Source organism: Protopterus annectens, chromosome 2.part1 (assembly GCF_019279795.1).
Source record: "Protopterus annectens isolate FY-2018-M chromosome 2.part1, PAN1.0, whole genome shotgun sequence".
Classification (NCBI taxonomy): Eukaryota; Metazoa; Chordata; order Ceratodontiformes; family Protopteridae; genus Protopterus; species Protopterus annectens.
The window spans coordinates 481,429,503-481,450,463 of NC_056729.1; the positions used below are offsets into that span (position 1 = coordinate 481,429,503).

The 20,961-nt window shown below is 40.6% G+C and overlaps 1 protein-coding gene across 6 annotated transcripts in view; it reads left to right on the top strand.

The window, feature by feature from the left end:
• The window catches only part of INPP4B (inositol polyphosphate-4-phosphatase type II B), a 4,727,932-nt gene that overhangs the window by 4,309,345 nt on the left and 397,626 nt on the right, over window positions 1-20,961 (top strand). For all 6 annotated transcript variants that reach the window (XM_044062266.1, XM_044062271.1, XM_044062267.1 and 3 more), the window contains one exon: window positions 6,629-6,769. In XM_044062266.1, the coding sequence (XP_043918201.1) occupies window positions 6,629-6,769 (141 nt within the window). The remainder of the gene's footprint in view (window positions 1-6,628; window positions 6,770-20,961) is intronic.

A 20,961-nucleotide genomic window follows, 5' to 3' on the forward strand; every position in this document is an offset into this window, starting at 1 on the left:
TTTTTCATAATTTACTACTTACTGTCTGCACTTTTTTCTCATTTTTTTAATTTATCTGCATTTATTCAAGCTGTATTTTCCTTAATACCGCTACACACTCAGGTGTGCTAGCTTGTACTGCATTTAAAATATTTTTGCTACTGTTCTAACTGCTTTTCTGCAAAAAAAAAAAAAGTTCTAAGCTTGTTTCCCACCTATCCTGTAACTAGTCTAGTCCAGATACAGATTTGCTGTATATAGGACTGTTTTGTAAGTTTCTGAGCCCCCCAGACCTTTCTGTGTTGGAGGGAAGCCTTCTAGCTTCTCAGTGGGAGTAGTAAGTGCTAGGTAACCTATCTACTACAAGAGGAGTGGTTTCTGGTCCAGAAATTGTAGTTTATTGGCTGTTTGGGCATTTTTATCATTCCTTTCAACTTTCTGGTTTAAAAGCACGTGTTTGCTCACCATGCAGCAGCGCTCAGCTGAGGTACACTATTACCGGTGCCAGAAAGTGTGGTCTTCAGTTTTCCCCTTAGAATGTGCTTGTTCTTTTATTTCTTGCACTTCAATTAGCGTAATCGGCTAGCACTTTAACAGGCTTTTGTAGCATTCATTGTAGCACACTTAGGTGCTATCAGCACTAGCTGTTCCTATGCAGTAAAAGCACCAGTACTTATTAGTTATGACCACCCCTCCTGGTATGATTGTAGGGCATTTTCCTGTACTTTCTCCTGCTAACCTGGTGCACTTGGGCATTCTGAGACAGTGTGGCAACTGTTTAATGTACACAGACAACTCTCTCCTCTTACCTCCCAACACTCATACCTGTGATGCACTTATATTACCAAACTGGAAGCAGTGCATGCTCCAACCAAGACCAGATTAGCTGGTCAAGAGGAGAAGGTCAACACCTGCAACTCACTACATAGAACACACAGCCCTCCAAAACACCAAACATCACAACCCACATATAGAAACACAAACCATACACCCACCTTCACGGAGGCTCTCAATAAAAATTTACCCAAACAACAGAGACCCCCCCCCCCGAGACAGAAATGCACTCAACCACCACAGCACAACACCAACCCCAGAACACATAGCTCACCACCACAGTGTGCCCCTCAATCCAAGCCCTTAAGGCAAAACACTGTGCCCAGTATACTAATCATAGGAGAGTCAATTGTGAGGCACACCGATGTTCCACTCACTAGGTTGAACAAGGAGAAGGTGAAAGTCAGTTGTCTATTAGGTGCCAGGATCCGCCACATAACACATACACTCAGGTCACTCCACAACAAGTACATATATGACTCAATCATTGTCCATGTGGGTGTGAATGACCTGAGATATACCTCCCTGGACTACATGAAAAGGGATATGATGGAACTCTCGGATTATGTGGCCTAGGCAGGTATGACCCTAGCCCTGAGCAGTATTCTGCCGTCACCCAGAATGATATCACAGTATGAGCAGAAAATGATTGACTTTAAAAATTGGCTAAGTTTCTGGTGTCATTCTAAGGGGATCCAGTATCTAAAAGAAAAAAAAAAATATCTGGTTCCACACAGCAGTGAAAATCAATATATCCTTTATTGTAGTAGGTAAGCGCATTTTATCTGATTTTTGATTGGATGTTTTAGTGTTTAAAAGTATAACTGCTATTCTATCTTTGTTGGTATGATGAAGCGGATGTTATTCTGAGAAAGCGCTTACCTACTACAATAATGGACATATTGATTTTCACTGCTGTGTGGAACCAGATTATTTTTCTTTTTCTTGTATTCTCTGTTTTTTTTAATCTGATTCCTTATTTAGTTCAAGGACTGTTTTCGTTTAGGATCCGGTATCTGTCTGCCTGGGATGACATGATTGACAGACCTTGATGTTTTGCCAGAGACAGCCTGCATTTGTCACCCCTGGGATTCCGAACACCGGCTAGGGCTCTTGCCACCCCTATAGTGCCTTTTTTAGGCAGTGTTCCAAAGACCAAAATTCCACCGTAACAGCTACAAACAAATGCAATCTGTGGGTCATGCTACTCAATGCTGGAAGTCTAAATCTCAAGATGCACTCACTCAAAGTTCTCCTCAAAATGAAGAATGTAGATATCTATACTGTAACGAAGACCTGGTTTAAAGAAGCAGAAAGCACGCCTGTGGTCCCAGGCTACAACTCATTCCATACCTTTCAGCCCCAGAATATGGCCGGAAGCTCCAAAGGTGGTGGTGTCTCCATATTCTTAAAGGATATGCACACCTCTAGACTGGTAGCCCAGCATAATGCATCCGAGATACTTCAGGTACAACTAACACTGAGTAAGATAGCGATACAAGTCATAGACTGCTGCAGAACTCCAGACATGTCCCCAGACTCTCACTCTTAACTTCATAAGCATCCTGGAATCTATCAAGGTGCAACCCAATACTCTCATACTGGGTGACTTCAACTATGCTTCCATCAACTGGGAAACTATTCAAGTACCAATGTACAGGCCCAACGCTTTCTGGAATTTATCAATTCCAATGCCCTGGACCAGCTCATTCTGACCCCCACTAGAGGAAGCAACATCCTCGATCTGGTTATCACCAACATGGGAGACTGTTGCTCCACACCTAGAGTCAATTCCTCCCTAGTTAAATCTGACCACAAACTGATAACCATGGAAATCTCCATCTCACCTACACCTCCCACTAAGGTGACCACCCTGAAAAACTTCTCTAAAGCTGACTTTGGGCTCCTAAAAACAGAGGTGGCTAACTTCTCGGCACCCATGCCAACAGAAAATAGCTGCATGAATGCCGAATCATACACCAGTGCTCTGTACGAGCATGTACACAAATGCATGGACCTTGCCATACCAGATAGAACTAAGACACTCTCCTCCAAAAAAAGTAAGCCAATCTGGAGGTCCCCAGCCATCAATAAATTCTACAACAGAAGGAAGAAACTGTTGCAGAAAAAATGAAGTCACAAGACTGGAAAACCTCCCTTATCAGTCTCAACAAAAAGCTAAGATCCCTTATGAAATCCTCTAAAGCCAGCTATGAAGGCAGAATTGCAGCTGACACCAAAGACAACCACAAAGCCTTCTATAGCTATATCAAAAACCTCAAAGGCAATACCCAGATTTGCTCTGAGTTATTGCACAATGGCATCTCCTACACTGAGACAACAGATATAGCCAACATATTGTCCAACATATTCAGTGCCAACTTTATCCCCCCCCACGATCCCTATCACAATACCAAAAGAAAACCTGGTACCCACCATTTCTGTGGCACAGGTAAAATCTGCATTGTCCAAAGCCAAGAATACAGAGCCCATGGGACCTGGTAATATCCCTGGCTGAGTCCTACATGAGCTGCAAAATGAACTGGCACCACAACTGTGTGCCCTGTTCAATCACAGCCTTACCTCAGGCTATGTCCCTAATGAATGGTGCACTGCTACAGTCATCCCGCTCCATAAAGGGGGGAGCAACTACAGACCCTGGGAACTATCACCCTATTAGCCTGATGAGTCTGTTATGCAAAGCTATGGAGCTCATCATTATGGACCTGCTTAACAAAGATATAGGCAATCTCCAAACTCTTGACGCCACAGTTTGGCTTTTTCCAGAGGAGACCCTGCCTGCTGAACCTGGTTGACTTCTTTGAGCAGTCACCAAGGCTATGGATGAGGGTACAGCAGAGCATACAACCTACCTCGACCTGACCAAGGCCTTTGATACCATTCCCCACTCAGGTATCATTGATAAACTCACCAAACTAGGCATCAATTGTTACATCACTAGGTGGGCTGCAAATTTGCTGGACTCACAGAGTGAAAGTTGCGGATTCCAAGTCAGACTGTCGACTGGTCATGAGTGGAGTCCCACAGGGCTCAGTCCTGGGCCCTCTCCTGTTTGGCATCTACTTCTCAGAAGTCCAGGCCAACACAGAAGGACTCTGGCTGACCAAGTTCGCTGATGACTCCAAGCTAGGAGTCATTATCAACTCCCCAAGTGATGCAGACATCCTACAAAAAGGCCTCTCAGAGACCAATGACTGGTGTCAGAACCGTGGCCTGAAGCTTAAAGCCAAATATGAGTTATCATCCCCTTTGGAAAAAACTCAGTTACCACAAATTATCATGTTGATGGGAGCCCAATGAACACTGAAGGGGTCATAAGAGATCTGAGTACTCATGTCTACAGCCACCTCACCTTTGACCACCACATTGCGACTGTGGTCTGAAAGTCCTTCTATGTGGTACATCTTATAGCCAAAGGTTTCGCATCCAGGAAGAAAGAGTTCGTCACCCTTTCTACTCATCCCTCATTAGACTAGTCATCGAATATAACGCCCCGTTTGGCATGTACTGACCAGACACCTACAACAGCTGGAGAGGCCACAAATGTACTTCACAAAAAGAATCCTAGGCCTTAAACACATGTCTACATGGACAGACTTAAGAAACTTCAGCTGTTCTCAGTCTCTTATCGTCTGCTTAGAGGTGTTCTCTGCTTGACTTACAAAGCCATTTCTGACCCAGCCCTACTTGCAATGCTACACCTAAAGAAATCCCAGTTCCCCCACGCAACACGCTGCAGAGATCAAAACTTCATTACCATAATTAACAGAACATGCTGGAGGGACAGGTTACTCTTCCAAAGACTGCCCATACTCTGTAATAATCTTCCCATTCATATCAAGGAGAGCACCTCACTGGCGTCTTCAAGAGAAATGTTGATGAGTGGATGGGTAAGTTCAATCCAGGGATCATTACAGTTGCCATACTGGATATGGCCACTGTGAACTAACATCGGGTGGCATGCTGCCTGGGCAATTTTTTTTAAGCTAGGCTTGTAAAGGCTCCAGGACCATTAGCCTAGTACACACCTATGAACCTATATATATATATATATATATATATATATATATATATATATATATATATATATATTTACATGTGTATTGTAGATAAACTCACTAAACTAGGTATAAATCCCTATGTCACAAGATGGGCTGCCAACTGGCTTACTGACAGAACCCACACTGTGAAAGTAGCAGACTCCAAATCAGACTTCAGACCAGTGACAAATGGAGTAACACAGGGTTCAGTCCTGGGTCCTCTCCTGTTTGGTATCTACTTCTCTGAAGTACAGGCTAACGGAGAAGGTGTTTGGCAAACTAAATTTGCAGATGACTGCAAACTAGGAGCCATAATCGAAACTCCTAATGATGTGGACATCCTACAAAAGGGCTTCACTGAGACAGATGCCTGGTGCCAAAGCCATGGTCTCAAGCTCAGTGCCAAAATTGTGCATTGTCTTCTCCTTTGGTAAAAACTCTGTACCCATGAACTACCACATAGGCAGTAGTCTACTCAACACCGAAAGTGTGATAAGAGACCTTGGGACACAGGTGGACAGTAGTCTCTCCTTTGATAATCACATTGTTCCTCTCTACTCATCACTCATTAGACCCATTATAGAGTACAACGCCCCTTTTGGTATGTACCTCACAGGACATCTACACCAACTGGAAAGGCCGCAGAAATACCTCACAAAGAGGATTACTGGCCTCAAACAGATGCCCTACGCATACTGAATCAAAAAACTCCAGCTTAACTCCATCACATATCATCTACTCAGAGGCGATCTCTGCCTAACATACAAAGCTATGTCAAACTCAGAGCTGTTGGACATGCTCCACTAAAAGAAATCCCAATCCCTCTGAGCTACACACTCTAGGGACCTAAACCTTGTCACCACAATAAACAGAACATGCTGGAGGGATAGATTCCTGTCCCAGAGACTTCCCATACTCTGAAACAGACTACCTATCTATGTCAAACAGAGCTCCTCATTAGCACTCTTCAAGAAAAATCTTGATGATTGGATGGGTAAAAGGAAATTCACCCCGGGGATCACTTCTGTGGTTCTGCTTGACAGGGGCACAGGAAAATAATTTTCTTGGGTGGCGAAAGCCAGGGTACCTTTTTGGCTAGGCTTGTATAGGCCCTGGGGCCAATAGCCTAGTACCTACCTATGAACCTATATGGACACATGCATATTTACAAATATGCGTATACATACATATGTGAGAGAGAGAGAGAAAAGAGATGTATTTTTAAATTGTAATACCTGATAAAGATCACCTAGTTTTCTAGTGTTGTAGCAAATCAATTTGGAAATACTGAAACTATTTTTTACTTCACTTTTTGTTAACAAAAATGCCTTTTGCAGTTTGTGAGATCCTGGACCTGTGTGGGTAAGTTTCATCTTTCTTCCAAGCTTAAGCAGCCTTAGAGTTAGTGTGCTTAGAGATAAGGTAGTGTTGGGAGGTACAGTAGGGCTTATCTGTTCTTTTTTGTTTGTTTTATTTTGTTTTTTGTTAAAATTGACTTTTCACTTTATTCACATGCTAGATTCACATATTTTAGTTTTCGTTATTAAGATGTCATTGTTTCATTTATGTGCCTTATATTCTGCCATAGTATTGAAGGAAAGCTGACATGAAGATAAACATTGGTTTTCCTTTCTTCTTGCTTTTTCCATTGATGATCTTCTTTGACTGCATTTTCCATAGATCTTATACCAGTGAACTCTCAGTAATATAGTGAGAATTTTTATGGTTTGCACTTTTTGTTTTCCTTATTTTAGGGAGTGTTGTACTGTAGAAGTTAAAGTCCCCACACAGATGTTTGAACAGTTGCCTGAAGAGATCAAAGGTGGAAAGCTTATGAAAGTTTACCCCATACTATTCAATGTTGGGATCAATGAACAGCAGACACTTGCAGAAAGGTAAAGTATGTCTGAGTTTACTATATGATCTACATGTACTTACTTAATGAATACTCTTAGAAAATACACGCATGCATACGCACGCACAATCAAACAGAGACACACACACACACACACACACACACACACACACACACACACACACACACACACACACACACACACACACACACACATTATATTTGGATAAGCAGAGAGCCAAGAACTCAAGACTTAGATGTTTTATATCTAGATGGGCATCTAGAAGGTTTATATGAGGTCCATAAGAAAATACCAAACAAGTCACAGAGACAAGATACATATATAAGCCTACAACCTAACAACTCCAGATATTCACTGGGTCACTATAGAAACACACAAGCCTGAGACTTAGCGACTCACAAGATATTTTTTACCCTGATGATCTCTGTTAGGATTATTTTATTTATTTATTGCTTTTGTTTCCCAGGAAAGTTCATCTGGACATAAGACTCATTTCCAGTGGAGGCCTGGTTTAAAAAATATACCGAATTACACCATAAAAGTTACATGAAAATACAGTTATTTACAGAAGAACTGCTAATTACAGTGAATGTATGTATAACAAATATTAATATAAAACAGTAAAAAACAGTGGCATAGATAGGCTTATACCTAATGTTTGGCAATACAACTAACAGCTGTAGTGTTCTAGAAAAGTAATAATGCAAAGGAGAGGGAAAAGGTTTAAGAGTACAACTGAGAGACTTAGTAGGACAGAGAAAATGAGGCAGTAGAGGGATGTGAAAGGAAAGGAGGATATTTTAGAGAATGGATTTAAGGGAGGATGGAGGAAAAAAGAAAGCTGCAAGTGCAGAGCCAGATGTTTAGTAGGTGTGACTTTAGATGTTTTTAAATGCTTTTAGAGTGGGGTGTTGCTTGAGTTGTGGGGGATTAGAGTTCCAGATTTTGGATACATAAGGAAAGTTTAGGGATCTGTCTACATGGTTGTTTACTTTTGATATTTTCAGTAAGAGTGTATCAGCTGAGAGCAGAGATCTTGAAGGATAGTATTGTATAAGGTTGCATAGAGAAGGGCAGTCATTAGGTGTATAGATGAGTTTATGTATGAATGGAAGTTGGGTATAGGTTAGGTAGTGGGATAATTGTAGAAATAGAAGCTCTTTAAGGGCTCTACAGTGGTGGGTTCTGCAGGGGAGATTAGTAGCAAATTCTGCTACTTTGTGGTTGCATTGCTTTAATTTAGCTGAGTTATTTGTAAGTTGGAGAGAATGGGTGCTGAGTACAAGAGTAAATGCTTAGTTGTTTTGTTTGTGGGCCAAGTTCAATTTTTGTGTTGTTGGAGAAGGTAATAGAGAGCATATAGTTGTTAACCACATGATGATATGGAGCAGAAAGTGTGTGCTTAGTCTTATTTAGGTTTAAGAATAGTTGAGAGGTAGATAATCAAGTTTTAGTGGAAATGAAGAATTCCTGTATTAATTTTTATAAAGTGTCAAGGTTCTTTGCTGAGATTATGGTAGAATGGCTAACATACTGGAATAAGGAGGCATTTTTACCTGCCTTATTGAGATTGTTAATAAAGATATTAAACAATATTGGACCCAGGATGGAACCCTGTGGGACACAACTTTGATAGGGAGAAAAAAGGAAATGTCATCAAGCCATTTTACTACTTAGGATCTATTTGAGAGGTAATTTTGGAATCATAGTAGAGACATATCATCTATACCTAAGTTGAAGCGCTTATGTAGGAAGATGGAGTGTGAAACTGTGTAAAATGCTTTTGAGAGGTTGAGAAAGAGAGCTGATACTAAATATCCCTCATTTATTTTAGTGCTTTTGCTTTTGATAATGCTTAGGAGGGTGGTAGATGTGCTGTGGTGGGGGTGTAAACCAAGTTGTGATTGAGACAGTAGTGTGTTGTGTATGATGTAACATAGGAATTGTGACTGAATGCACTTTTTCCATAATTTTAGATAAGGGTGAGAGGATGGCTGTGGGCCTATAATTTGTGCATACTAGAGACCGGCCTTCTTTATCTAGGGGCAAGATGTAGCATTTTTTTCCAGAAGACTGGGATATTCACTGATGGAATGGTTTATGAGTAATGGTATTGGGTAGAAAATAGCTTCAGCTGCCATTTTAAGGTATTCGTTTGGAAGGTGCCTGTGAGTTCGTTTTTTTTTAATGGTAGTAGTGGGGATAGGTTGCAGTGATAGTGTATAGGGAAGATTATTAGGTTTTTCTGGAGAATGGTATTTGTTTTGAAATTTATTTTTTAGTATATTTGAGATGACTGGATGAAATGAGAGTTAAAAGCATTGGAAATATTTGTAGGGTTATTGGCTTTTATTATGGGGGAAGTCAGGGAGATTCAATCTGGGTTGAGTAGATAATCTATGGAGGACCAGAATTTTTTAGGGTTATTATTATTATTGTTTTATACGTTTGTGAAGTATATTTTCTTGTCTAACTCGATGTGAGCTTTGGTTTGATTTCTTATTTGCTTGAAGGTTTATAGCTTTGACTGATTTTTGTTTTTCTGCCATGTTTTCAAGCCCTGACTCTTTGTATCATTAGCCATTTGGATCTCATGATAACTACAGGGCAGGGTTTGTTTTAACACTTTTTTTTTAAAGTAGGGCTAGTTTGTTTAATATGTCCAAAAATGTGTTGTGAAAGCAACATCATCATCATCATCCGAGGTAAATATTTTAGGTTGTTCCAGTTAAAGCATTTGAGGTAAGTGATGAAGTTGTCTTTGTTATAGCCTGAGAGGTTTCTTACTGTGTTGAAGTAATTTAACTTCTGCATATTGATATGCTTCCTTTTGAGAAAAATGGGAAGATGGTCACTTAGAGAGTCAGACAGGATACCTGCTGAAGAGATTTTTTTTTCAGTTTGGTAATTAGCATCTGGTCAAGTAGAGTTGCCTTGTTGGTCTTATTATTGGAGTGAGTGGGGGTAGTGATCAGTTGACTGGATCTGAAAAGGTTAATGGCTTGGGTAGGGGTAATAGAGATATTGATAGCTAATCAATATTGAAACCTCATATTAGCTTTTCATGTAGGCTGTTTTTTGACACCTATCAGAGGAAGTCTTCTGCTGCATGGAGATTATTTCCTGGAGTCTTGTGTGACAAAGGAGGTACTGCCATCACAGCTATCTGGAATTTTGTGAATAATTATATGTCATTTGTGAATATCAACTTGATTCAGTTACAATGTTTGTGTTACAAATATATTAGAACTGCATGTCATGTATATATCAAACTAGGGTTGTACAGACATGTGTTGAAATGATATGTTATAAAGTGCTTGTGCTTAAAATGTAACCACAGCATGCCCTGCTGGAATAGAACAAAAATATAAATGCACTATTGTAATTTTTTAAAAGTATATATTTTAACAGTGGAAACTGGAATACAGGAGATTAACTTCAGTCTAATAAACTTCAGAAAAATAACTGAAATTAAATTACTTTATGGCTAGGGCATAAAAAGATGTTATCTTTTAGTTTCATTGCAGCAAGGAGATACAATGCCTAAAACTGGGGAGCTTTCTGTATTGTCTTGGAAGTGTTATATTGTTTTATGACAACATCTGCCAAAGATCTGAGGAAAAGTCCTTGTCTATGTATTTTCACAGGTAGATGCTAAATGCTACCGGCTGCCATCAATGGCTGTTTTGGGGCCTGGGAACTAGGAGTCAAATGACAAGCAATTATGTCATTCTGCAAGCTATCCCAGCAGTAATATTTGCGATATTAATTTAAGAAGTCTCTGAGTTAGACACAGTATTCTGTATTCAGTCATGGACCTGACAACATCAAGATCCACTCACCATGTCTGCTTTGCTCAGTAGTAAATAAGTTCTTAGATTATAGTAATTCTCTTAGATATAGTCAAGAATATAGCAAGGCTTAGCTTAGATATTTTTCTTTATTTATTTGAGACTGTCCTGTGATGTTGTTTTAAATATTTCCTGTGATTTTGAACTCTTATGTCACAGTAAATATATATTTAGTATTATCTTGTTCTTTTATTGTTAAATATATTTAAACCTTTCACTGTGGCTGATCTGTGTAGAGATATTTAAGTTCTGAGAGTACTTGCATATTTATTTGGTGACGCTGTGTGGGTCACTCCTAATAGCTTTGCTCTTGGTCAAACTACCATTTGTATTAATGTTAATATCACTCATTATATTGGACACCCTTTGTTAAGGGCCTTAAGGTAGCTGGCAGGAGTGACTGGTGGCAGTAAAAACTACCTTATAGTTTGGGCATAAGGGGGCATAGCTTGTAAACCTGTGTCAGCCTTTCCCAGGTGTGTGTGTGTGTGTGTGTGTGTGTGTGTGTGTGTGTGTGTGTGTGTGTGTGTGTGTGTGTGTGCATGCATGCATGCGTCTGTGTGTCTGTGTGTGTGTGAGTGTGTGAGTGTGTGAGTGTGTGTGTGTGTGTGAGAGTGTGTGAGTGTGTGTGTGTGTGTGTGTGTGTGTGTGTGTGTGTGTGTGTGTGTGTGTGTGTGTGTGTGTGTGTGTGTGTGTGTGTGTGTGTGTGTGTGTGTAAATCAAACCTCAAAGAGGGTGTGTGTGTCATCTACTTGGGCAGGGACACAAAGTTTGACAGAGAGGGTGCTGGAGGTCTAGGTTTGTCCACTTATCTGAGATCTCAACTCTATAGCTGTGCCAGTGGGGAGTCTTATTGGAGATCTGGAGAAAGAGGTAGAAACCAGCCCTGTATTGACTGTGGTTTCTGTTTGCTCTTAAGGGAAATTGCACTTTATAGAGAGAGCTGCATCTGGAGATACGGTGTGTGTACTTGTCATTCTTCCAATGTATGTCCCCCACTATTGCCAGTGGTGAGGATTGAGGCTGCCTGATTACTGGTTCAGTGGTGGGGGATCACAACATGTATAGCGATTTTATGCTGGTTTAGTTTAATTGTGGCTGTGAATGTCTCTGTATTGCAAAACTGTGGACACATTTGAGGAGATTTACATATTTCTAGATTATTTTTGTATGTAATAGCTATGCCATCAGCTCTTTTTGTTGCCTTTCTGCCATGAGTAGTTTGAAGGAAGAATTTCAGTATTTTTGATGTCCTTTTTAAGTCATGGCTAAAAATTGTGTAGCCCATTTTTACAAGAGCAAGTCATGAAGGATTAGGTAAAGTTTTTCTCATCAGGTGTAACCCTGACTGTATGTGTAAACCCAAGTGTTGTTTTGTTGGTTGCGTTTATGCAGTGAAGGAACAGCTCTGCTTTTAGAGAAAGGACTGTTCTGGCCCCCTTTGCATACCTTCATTGAAGGTTGTGCGTCAGAGCTGGCAACTCGGCACGCAAAAATCAACTGCCAATCATTAGCGGACTGGAGTTCCACTGTGGCGACCCCTAACCGGGAAAAGCCGAAAGACACAACAACAACTGTTCTGGCCCCCTTTCTGTGTGATAATATGATCTCAGAATTAGTATTTTAGCAGCAAGATGTATGGGGTATACAGTCCCCTAAATGCTTGGGGGGTCAAAGGGAGGCTATCTGTACCACAAAATAACTTATTTATGTTGATTCCTGCCTGCTGATGTTAAGCTTGCAAGTTGAGATATGTTATCTCTGCTTGCTGCTTTGTAGATGGACTTGTCCTGTCAACAGCTTCAACTCAGTGGCATTATGCTTGATGAACTGACTGTTGAAATAATGCACCAGATTCATTAAAAAATGCCATAATAGTCACTTAGTCACCGTAGAGACACAGTGCTGAGATTTAATGAAAGAGTGTTACATATGCTTCTTTTTACTATCCTGTAAACACCTTGGATAGTGCAACCTTGGGTACCTCTGGGTCACAGGATATCGGCCTCTCTGTCTTTCTTTCTTTTTCCTACATCAACACAGCATAGCAATACAAGAAACAGCAGTTGACACTGGCTAGCAACTAGGACTTGATGCATGCCTACTGGGTCCTACTGGAGAATTTAGAGAAATTTGGAAGTTTTTTGGCCATGCAGTAGGTGATGAACAAACATTAAGCTGTACACTGCTGGTGGTCTGCTTTCCAGTCAACCACACTGTATCCTCATGACTCGTAGATAGCTGTCCCTATCAGAACCCATGCCTTAGTATCTACCAGGACAGTGCCGGTTATGTACTGATGTATAGCAAGAGGTCATCATGTTTAGTGTGTCCAGACCTGGTTGTCATGGAGTTAGCAATGACCCTGGATGAGGGTACATCCCCAGTTTGCATATAGTATCAGCAGTGAACCCCATTTTGGTGAAATCTGTCTTGATATGTATGTAAAAACAATTGTTTGTAACAAAATCCAAGTGTATCAGGTTTTGGTAGCAACATGATCTCAATGCTCCTTAGCTACAGACTTTTGTAAACCACTGCTTTTTGTAAAAGTAATGTCAGTAAGAAATAATAAGGAATGTGAGGCAGTATTGCCAGCACTGTAACTGATGCTCATGACAGACAATTTCAGTATAACTCACCCAGAATTATCTGTCCATGTCCTACAACATATCAGATGAGCTGTATGGCAAACGTGCATGTTGCTGTCTGCAAACTAATAGCAGAGGTAGTTATTTTTCAGGTATTGCTCATGCATATGCACGCTAATATTGCAGTTAAGTTGTACTTGAAATTCAATGTACATGGGGTATTGAGAGATTTTACTAATGTACTGGAGGTAAGACAGATGTCTTTTTGCAAACATGACAGTAATTATTTAAAATGTTGGCAGGTCATTAGCTCATTTAGTTACACATATACAAAATATATGCTAGTTTCTCCTGTTGATGCTTCATGGTGTGGGTGTGCTAGCATATCTAATGATCCCACTCTGAAGACATTCAGAGAGTGCCCTGACAGTACTATATGTCTGTTGTAATGATGTGGTTTATTAGCGGAAAAGCTTAGCAAAAACATTTTTATTATTATTTGAAATCAAGAGCATCTAGAAAGTATGGGTGGCAGATTAATTGCCAGAAGAAGATCTATGTATCTAACCAGGTTTTCTGTATTAATGTTAACCTATTGTTAGTCTGGTAGTTATGGCATCAAATAACTATTCTGTACCCCACATTTTACTGCATTGAATACACCAGTGTAGTAGCTGCAAACTCTTGTTCTCCATACATGTGTCCATAATGAGGAAACCTGTAGGCAAAAAGCAAAACACTCATCCAGGGCCTCTCAACTGCTCTGCACTTGGCAGAGTGATCTGATTTTGACTTGTTAATCTGAATTCTATGCACTGCGGTGGTGGTGCTGCGGTAGCGTTGTCGTCTCACAGTAAGACGTCCTGTTCGATTCTCAGCTAAAGCGTCTTCTGTGTGGAGACATGCATGAATGGGCGTACCTTCGTTGAAATTTGTGTGTCAGGGCTGACAACTCGCCACGTAAAAATCTACTGCCAATCATTAGCGGACCGGAGTTCCGCTGTGGCGACCCCTAACCGGGAAAAGCTGAAAGACACAACAATCTGTATTCTATGTGCTTGTCTGATTTGATATCAGATAACTCTGATTTCTTCTCTGTCACTGGCTCAATTGAGAGAGAGTGAAGAGACTAACTGGAGCTTGTCGCAGTCGAAATGGACCAGCAGCAGACAAGCCTGCAATCTAGTACTAATCCAGTCTTTTTGAAAAAGCCAGACCATGCATTGACAAAGACATTGCAGTGTTTAGTGTGGATCTGGTTAGTAGCTAAGTAGTACACTGGGGCTATAATGCAGGATGTATGTTGTGTGTGTGTGTGTGTGTGTGTGTGTGTGTGTGTGTGTGTGTGTGTGTGTGTGTGTGTGTGTGTGTGTGTGTGCGTGTGTGCGTGAGCCAGAAGACATAGCTCTGCATCTTGACAGTCTATGTCTCCCCAGCTTTGCAGAATGTCCATGATTTTGATTCATATTTTTGCCTTGAACCTTGAAAAATGTTTCATTTTCTGGTAAATCACTGAAGATTACAGATAGCCAGTAATGTCAATGAACAGACTTTGATACCTGCTTTTTTTCAGTGATGCATCTTGATTTAAAACCTGTTCATGTATCTGTTCATCTGTCTTTTTAAATGAAGTAGTGTGTAATGTAACAGTTATTCATTTTTGGGTTGTTGTCCATACCTCCATTATTTTGGCTTTGTTCACAATTGTTGTGCAAAGAGGTCGGGAGGTATTCTGTTCTATTCCTCATAAAATTTGTATTTTTCTGGTACATTCTTGTGGATTGCATTTACTAAACAATGACAGGAATGAATTTCAGAAGTCTTTCTCTTCAGAAAATGCATGCTAATACAACACTTCTTGATCTGTGAACATTTTGTATATCAGAGCAGTATTCAAAGTCTGTCCCTGAGTTTCAGTGTTTGTGATTCTTGAGCCAAGAAACTGACAGAAGTGGGCGTGTGATGGATTGTAATGTATGGTTTTGACAGCAGTAAGCTGAAATACATGTCTGAACCATTTTTATGTATTTATTCATTAATTTGATCATTAGCAGACATTGGAGGTATACATACTTATATAAGTGACTGTAATTTCTGGTCATACCTGTGTGTGTGTGTGTGTGTGTGTGTGTGTGTGTGTGTGTGTGTGTGTGTGTGTGTGTGTGTGTGTGTGTGTGTGTTTGGGGGTGACTTCTTTAGAAATTCTTGGATCTTTGGATCATTTCCAAGCTGAGGTGCCTTCTTTACTTTTATTTATTTAGCTATGTCATAAGTATGTGTTTAGTGAAAGTTCCAGAACTGTGTCTCTACAAATAAAAATATACACCCTTTTTTATTAATTCTGTGGACTAAACTATAGCATGTCAAGAAAACAAGCATCTGCATAGTTTTACAGTGCAGTAAGGGTATATTTTTCTGGTGCAGATATATGTGTGTATTTGCTATCACACCAAGGGTCCCGATTTTATAGGTTGTACTGGCCAAGAGGGCGTATTACAGATTCACGCCTCTGGTACAACACTAGTGTGAATTTATGCAAACCCAAATTTTGAATGCTACCATTTTGGAGCTTCTGTTATGATTTTGAAAGCCCACCTGCCGTAATTTTGAAAGCTGAGAGGTCAAGAGGTATGGTATGACTTAGTGTGATAGCCATTAATATATTGTGTATCCCGCCTGCAGAAATACTCAAGTTACAAGTTAGATTAATAGTAATCATTTATATTAGGCTAGGAATGCCTTGACATCTGAGCTCAAGAAACTCTAACCACCCCAACTTCCCACAATTAGGTGACTTTACATATCAGCTCTAGCCACTGCCAGAAACAGTGCAGACAATCACATTTATAAACATAGTGACCAACAGCAACTTTCACATTAATCTGGTATCAGCATATTTCTGCTAACCCTATGTGTACCTATCTGTGTGTTCTGCATTACATTCATAATCCCCATTTTTAATGGTACAATGTTTTTCACATCCCAGAAACTTGTACTATCTACTGGAATGCCCTGTTATTATGTCACTGTATATGAAACATGCGCATACTGGCTACAAACATCAGTTGTGCCATGTAACATTTACCTATTTAAATCTCACATTTATTCATTTCATAAAAAATCAAATGACCATCACAAAGAAATGGTAAAAGCATTATTTTTGCTGACATTCGGTTGTCTTTCTTTACTACTCTCTGGTGATGTGCATGCAGTGCCTGGCCCAGTACAAACCAGTACTGATACTGCATGAAGTATAATTTGGGGCTTAGAAGCTCTCCACATTGATGACATGTGTATGTGTAACAAGCCGCATATTCTGCATAGCTGGCTTTCATTTTTAACAGAAGACGCAACAAGAGAAGGATGCAACAGCTGATGGAATTCACCAAGACAAGCATTACAGAAAAAAAAAAAAACATTGCATTACAGAAAAAAAAAACATTGAACTCTAAACCAATATTCAAAGTTTAAGAAGAAGATATAGTTGTAAAAAGCAAATCTTTTAAGGCCATCTCTTTGTCAATGTTCTTCTTTTTCCATTTTAACCACTTGGTATTTTGTTACACAAAATTAGCGTAGGCCAAGGGGATCGGATACAGAATATAGTCTTACTTATGACATTTGATGACTACTGAACATAAGCTAGCTAAGACCTTGTAGCTAAAATAATGTGAAAATCATACATGAACAGGCGTTACATTCTGTAACTCAATATGATATCCTTGCTAATAAACAGCCTGTCTTTAGAACCAAATATAGCACCACCACCACAGTTATTTTTGTCACTCATTAAGACAACAGCAATTGTAAAGACGGGCAACTCACTGGAGAAATATTCACTTATGTAAAAAGAACCTTTGAGTGTATTGACCACAATATCTTATTACTAAAACTTAAACATTACAGATTCTCAGATAATGTATGTCTTTTGTTCAATAACTATCTGCTTACTGAACTTTCACAATTTGCACCAAGAATGCAAACTAAACCTCCACTAGTAATAATATTACCATACCCTAATGTTCATTACTTGGGCAACTTCTAGTCTGGCCACCCATGAGAAGTAGCTATACTTCTAAAATCTAAAATTCTAAAATCTAAAATTCTAAAATCTGCAGAAAAATCAACATCTTCTCTTTAATGGAAAATGTATACTTGGAAGTATCTCCATAGAGTTTTTTTTTTTTTAACTCCTCATAAAGTTGCATTCATTTATAAATCTGAAAAAAATTATTTTTGGAGATGTAATGAAGTTTCTGATGTAGATTGGCTTCATATAACAATAGAGTGTAAAATGGTAACACCTTTCTGGACTGAGTTTAGAAATTTTTCTCAAGGTTTGTGGTCAGATAATTGTATTATAACTAACTCTTTGATCTTATTTAATGCTCCAGTTCCAGATTCTGTCCCTAAATTACAAGTGACTCTTCTTCATAGGTTAATAGGTTGGTACTAGGCTATCAGCCCTAGGGCCTATACAAGCCTAGCCATAACAATTCCCTGGATATTTCTTCCCACAATATTTACTTCCCTAGACACCTGTCCAACAGGGCAACCAACGTGATCCCCGAGGTGAACTTCCTATCTCCCATCCAATCGACAAGGTTCCTCTTGAAGAGGGCCAAGGAGGCGCTCTGCTTGATATGTATGGGCAGTCTATTCCAGAGTATGGGGAGTCTCTGGGTCAGGAACTTATACCTCCAGCATGTTTTGTTCATTGTGATGACAAGGTTTAGATCCCTGGAGCGTGTGGCTCTGAGGGATTGGGATTTCTTTAAGTGGAGCATGTCCAACAGCTCAGGGTTTGACATGGCCTTGTATGTTAAGCAGAGATCACTTCTGAGTAGACGATATGCCACAGAGTATAGCTGGAGTTTTTTTAGACGGTTAGCATAGGGCATCTGCTTTAGGCCTGTGATTCTTTTAGTGAGGTATTTCTGTGGCCTTTCCATCTGTTGCAGATGTCTTGTGAGGTACATACCAAACAGGACGTTGTACTCTATAATGGGTCTAATGAGGGATGAGTACAGTGGGACAATGACCTCCTTTTTTCTGGATGAAAAGCCCTTAGTGATGAGGTGTGCCACATAGAAGGATTTTCTGACTGTTGTGGCGATGTGGTTATCGAAGGTGAGACCACTGTCCACCTGGTGTCCCTAAGTCTCTCATCACACTTTCGGTGTTATTGTACTGCCTCCTATGTGATAATTCACGGGTACATGTTTTTTTCCCCAAAGGGGATAACTGTACATTTCTTGGCATTATGCTTGAGCCCATGGCTCTTGCACCAGGCATCTGTTTCTGTAAGGCCCTTTTGTAGAATATCCACATCGTTTGGGGATTCAATAATGGCTCCCAGTTTGCAGTCATCTGCGAACTTTGTTAGCCAGAGCCCCTTAGTGTTGGCCTGTACTTCAGAGAACTAGATGGTAAACAAGAGTGGTCCCAGGACTGAACCCTGAGGTACTCCATTTTTCACCTGTCTGGAGCTGGATTTGGAGTTGGCTACTTTTACAGTCTGGGTTCTGTCAGTAAGCCAGTTGGCAACCCATCGAGTGATGTAGGGATTTATGCCCAGCTTAGTAAGTTTATCTGTGATTCCAGAGTGGGGGATGGTGTCAAAGGCCTTGGCGAGGTCCAGATAGACTGTGTGGACCTCCTTACTCTCGTCCACAGCTCTGGAGACTGATTCGAAGAAGTCAATCAGGTTCAGGAGACAAGATCGGCCCTTCACGCACCCAAACTGGGTGGTGTCCAGTGTTTGAAGGTTGCCAATGTCTTTGTTTATAAGTTCCATGATAATGCGTTCCATACCCTTACGGATCAGGCTCATCAGACTGATGGGACGGTAGTTCCCGGGATCCAAGTTGGATCCCTTTTTGTGGAGTGGGATAACTGTATCTGTGTGCCACTCAGTGGGTACAAAGCCTGAGGTGAGGCTGTGATTAAACATGACACTTAGGTGAGGTGCCAGTTCATTTTGTAGTTCATGTAGTACATAGCCTGGGATGTCATCGGGTCCCATGGATGCTGTATTCTTAGCATTGGAAAGTACGGTTTCTACCTGTGTGGCCATGATTACTGGAATTTGACAATCTTTTGGTATTGAGATGGGCCCTTTAGGGGGTGAGAGTGGGGTGAAGTTGGCACTAAATCGATCTACCAGGATATTGGCAATATCCTTGGGATCAGTATATTTAATACCATTCTGTTGTAGATCAGAGTAGATCTGAGCATTGCCATTTAGATTCTTGACATAACTATAGAATGCCTTGTGGCTGTCTTTGGAATCTTCAGCAATTTTATTTTCGTAACTTGCTTTGGAGGATTTTATGAGGGATCTCAGCGTCTTACTGAGGCTGGTAAGAAAGTTTTTTGCATCTTGGGAATTTCCTCTTTTCTGCAACAGTTTCTTTCTTCTGTTGTATAGTTTGTTTATGGCAGGGGACCACCAGATTGGCTTCCATTTTTTAGAGGACAGCGTCTTGGTTCTATTTGGGATGGCACGATTCATGCACGAGTGGATGTGCTTGTAGTGTAGGATTCAGCAGTTGAACTTTCAGCTCCCGTCTGCATGGGTGTCGTGAAGTATGTCACTTCTGACTTGAGTACCATGAAGTTGGCTTTGGAGAAGTTTTTACAGAGGTTTCCTTACTGGGGGTGGGATGTGGATGTCAAGGGTGATTAGCTTATGATCAGACCTGACCAATGAGGGGGTGACCACTGGTGTGGAGCATCTGTCTTTTATGTTGGTAATGACCAGGTCTAGGATATTGGAGCCCCTGTTGGGACAATGGATTAGTTGATCCAGGGCATTGAAATTTATGAATTCCAAGAACCGTTGGGAAAAGGTGTTGGTACCAGAGTAGTTTTCCCTGTTAATGGCAGGGTAGTGGAAATCACCCAGTATTAGGGTGTTTGGTTGTATATTAATATTTTACAGTATGTTTAGAAAGGTGTAGTGAGAATCCAGGGGCATGGTGGGGGATCTGTAGCAAGCTACAATTTGGATTGTAGTCTTACCTAGTATTAGTTGCACCTGTTGAATTTCAGATGCATTGTGTTGGGCAACTAGCCTGGAGGTGTGAATAGCCTTGGTGAATATGGACACTCCTCCACCTTTAGTGTTTCGGTCTTGGCTTGGTGGCCGAAAAGTATGGTAAGAGTTGTAGCCTGGTATTGCAGGGGTGCTGTCTGGAGCCTTGAACCAGGTCTCAGTTACTGCACAGATAGCGATGTTCTCCATTTTTAGGAGTGCCTCGATAGAGTGCATTTTGAGGTTTAGACTTCTAGCATTGAGTAGCATTAACTTCAGATTTTGCATGCTTGTATCTTTTATGGTGGTGGTTTTGTCCTTTGAACCTTGCCTAAAAAAGGCACTATTGGGGTGGCAAGAGCTTTAGCCAGTAACTTGAATCCCAGGGGTGACAGGTGCAGACCATCTCTGGCAAAGCATTGTGGTTTGTCGATCCTGTCATCCCAGGCAGGCAGATACTGAATCCCCTTTGAATGAGACCATTAGCTTAGCCAGTTGTTGAAGGCAGTCATTTTGTCCTTATACTGTGGTATCATTCTGGGCAAAGGCAGGATGCTACTCTGGGCTAGGGTCATACCTGCCTGGGCCACATGATCCGAGAGCTCTTCCATGTCTCTTTTCATGTAGTCCAGGGAGGTACGTCTCAAGTCATTCACTCCAACATGGACAATGACAGAGTTGTATTTGTACTTGTTATGGAGTGACTTGAGTGTATGCATTATGTGGCGGATC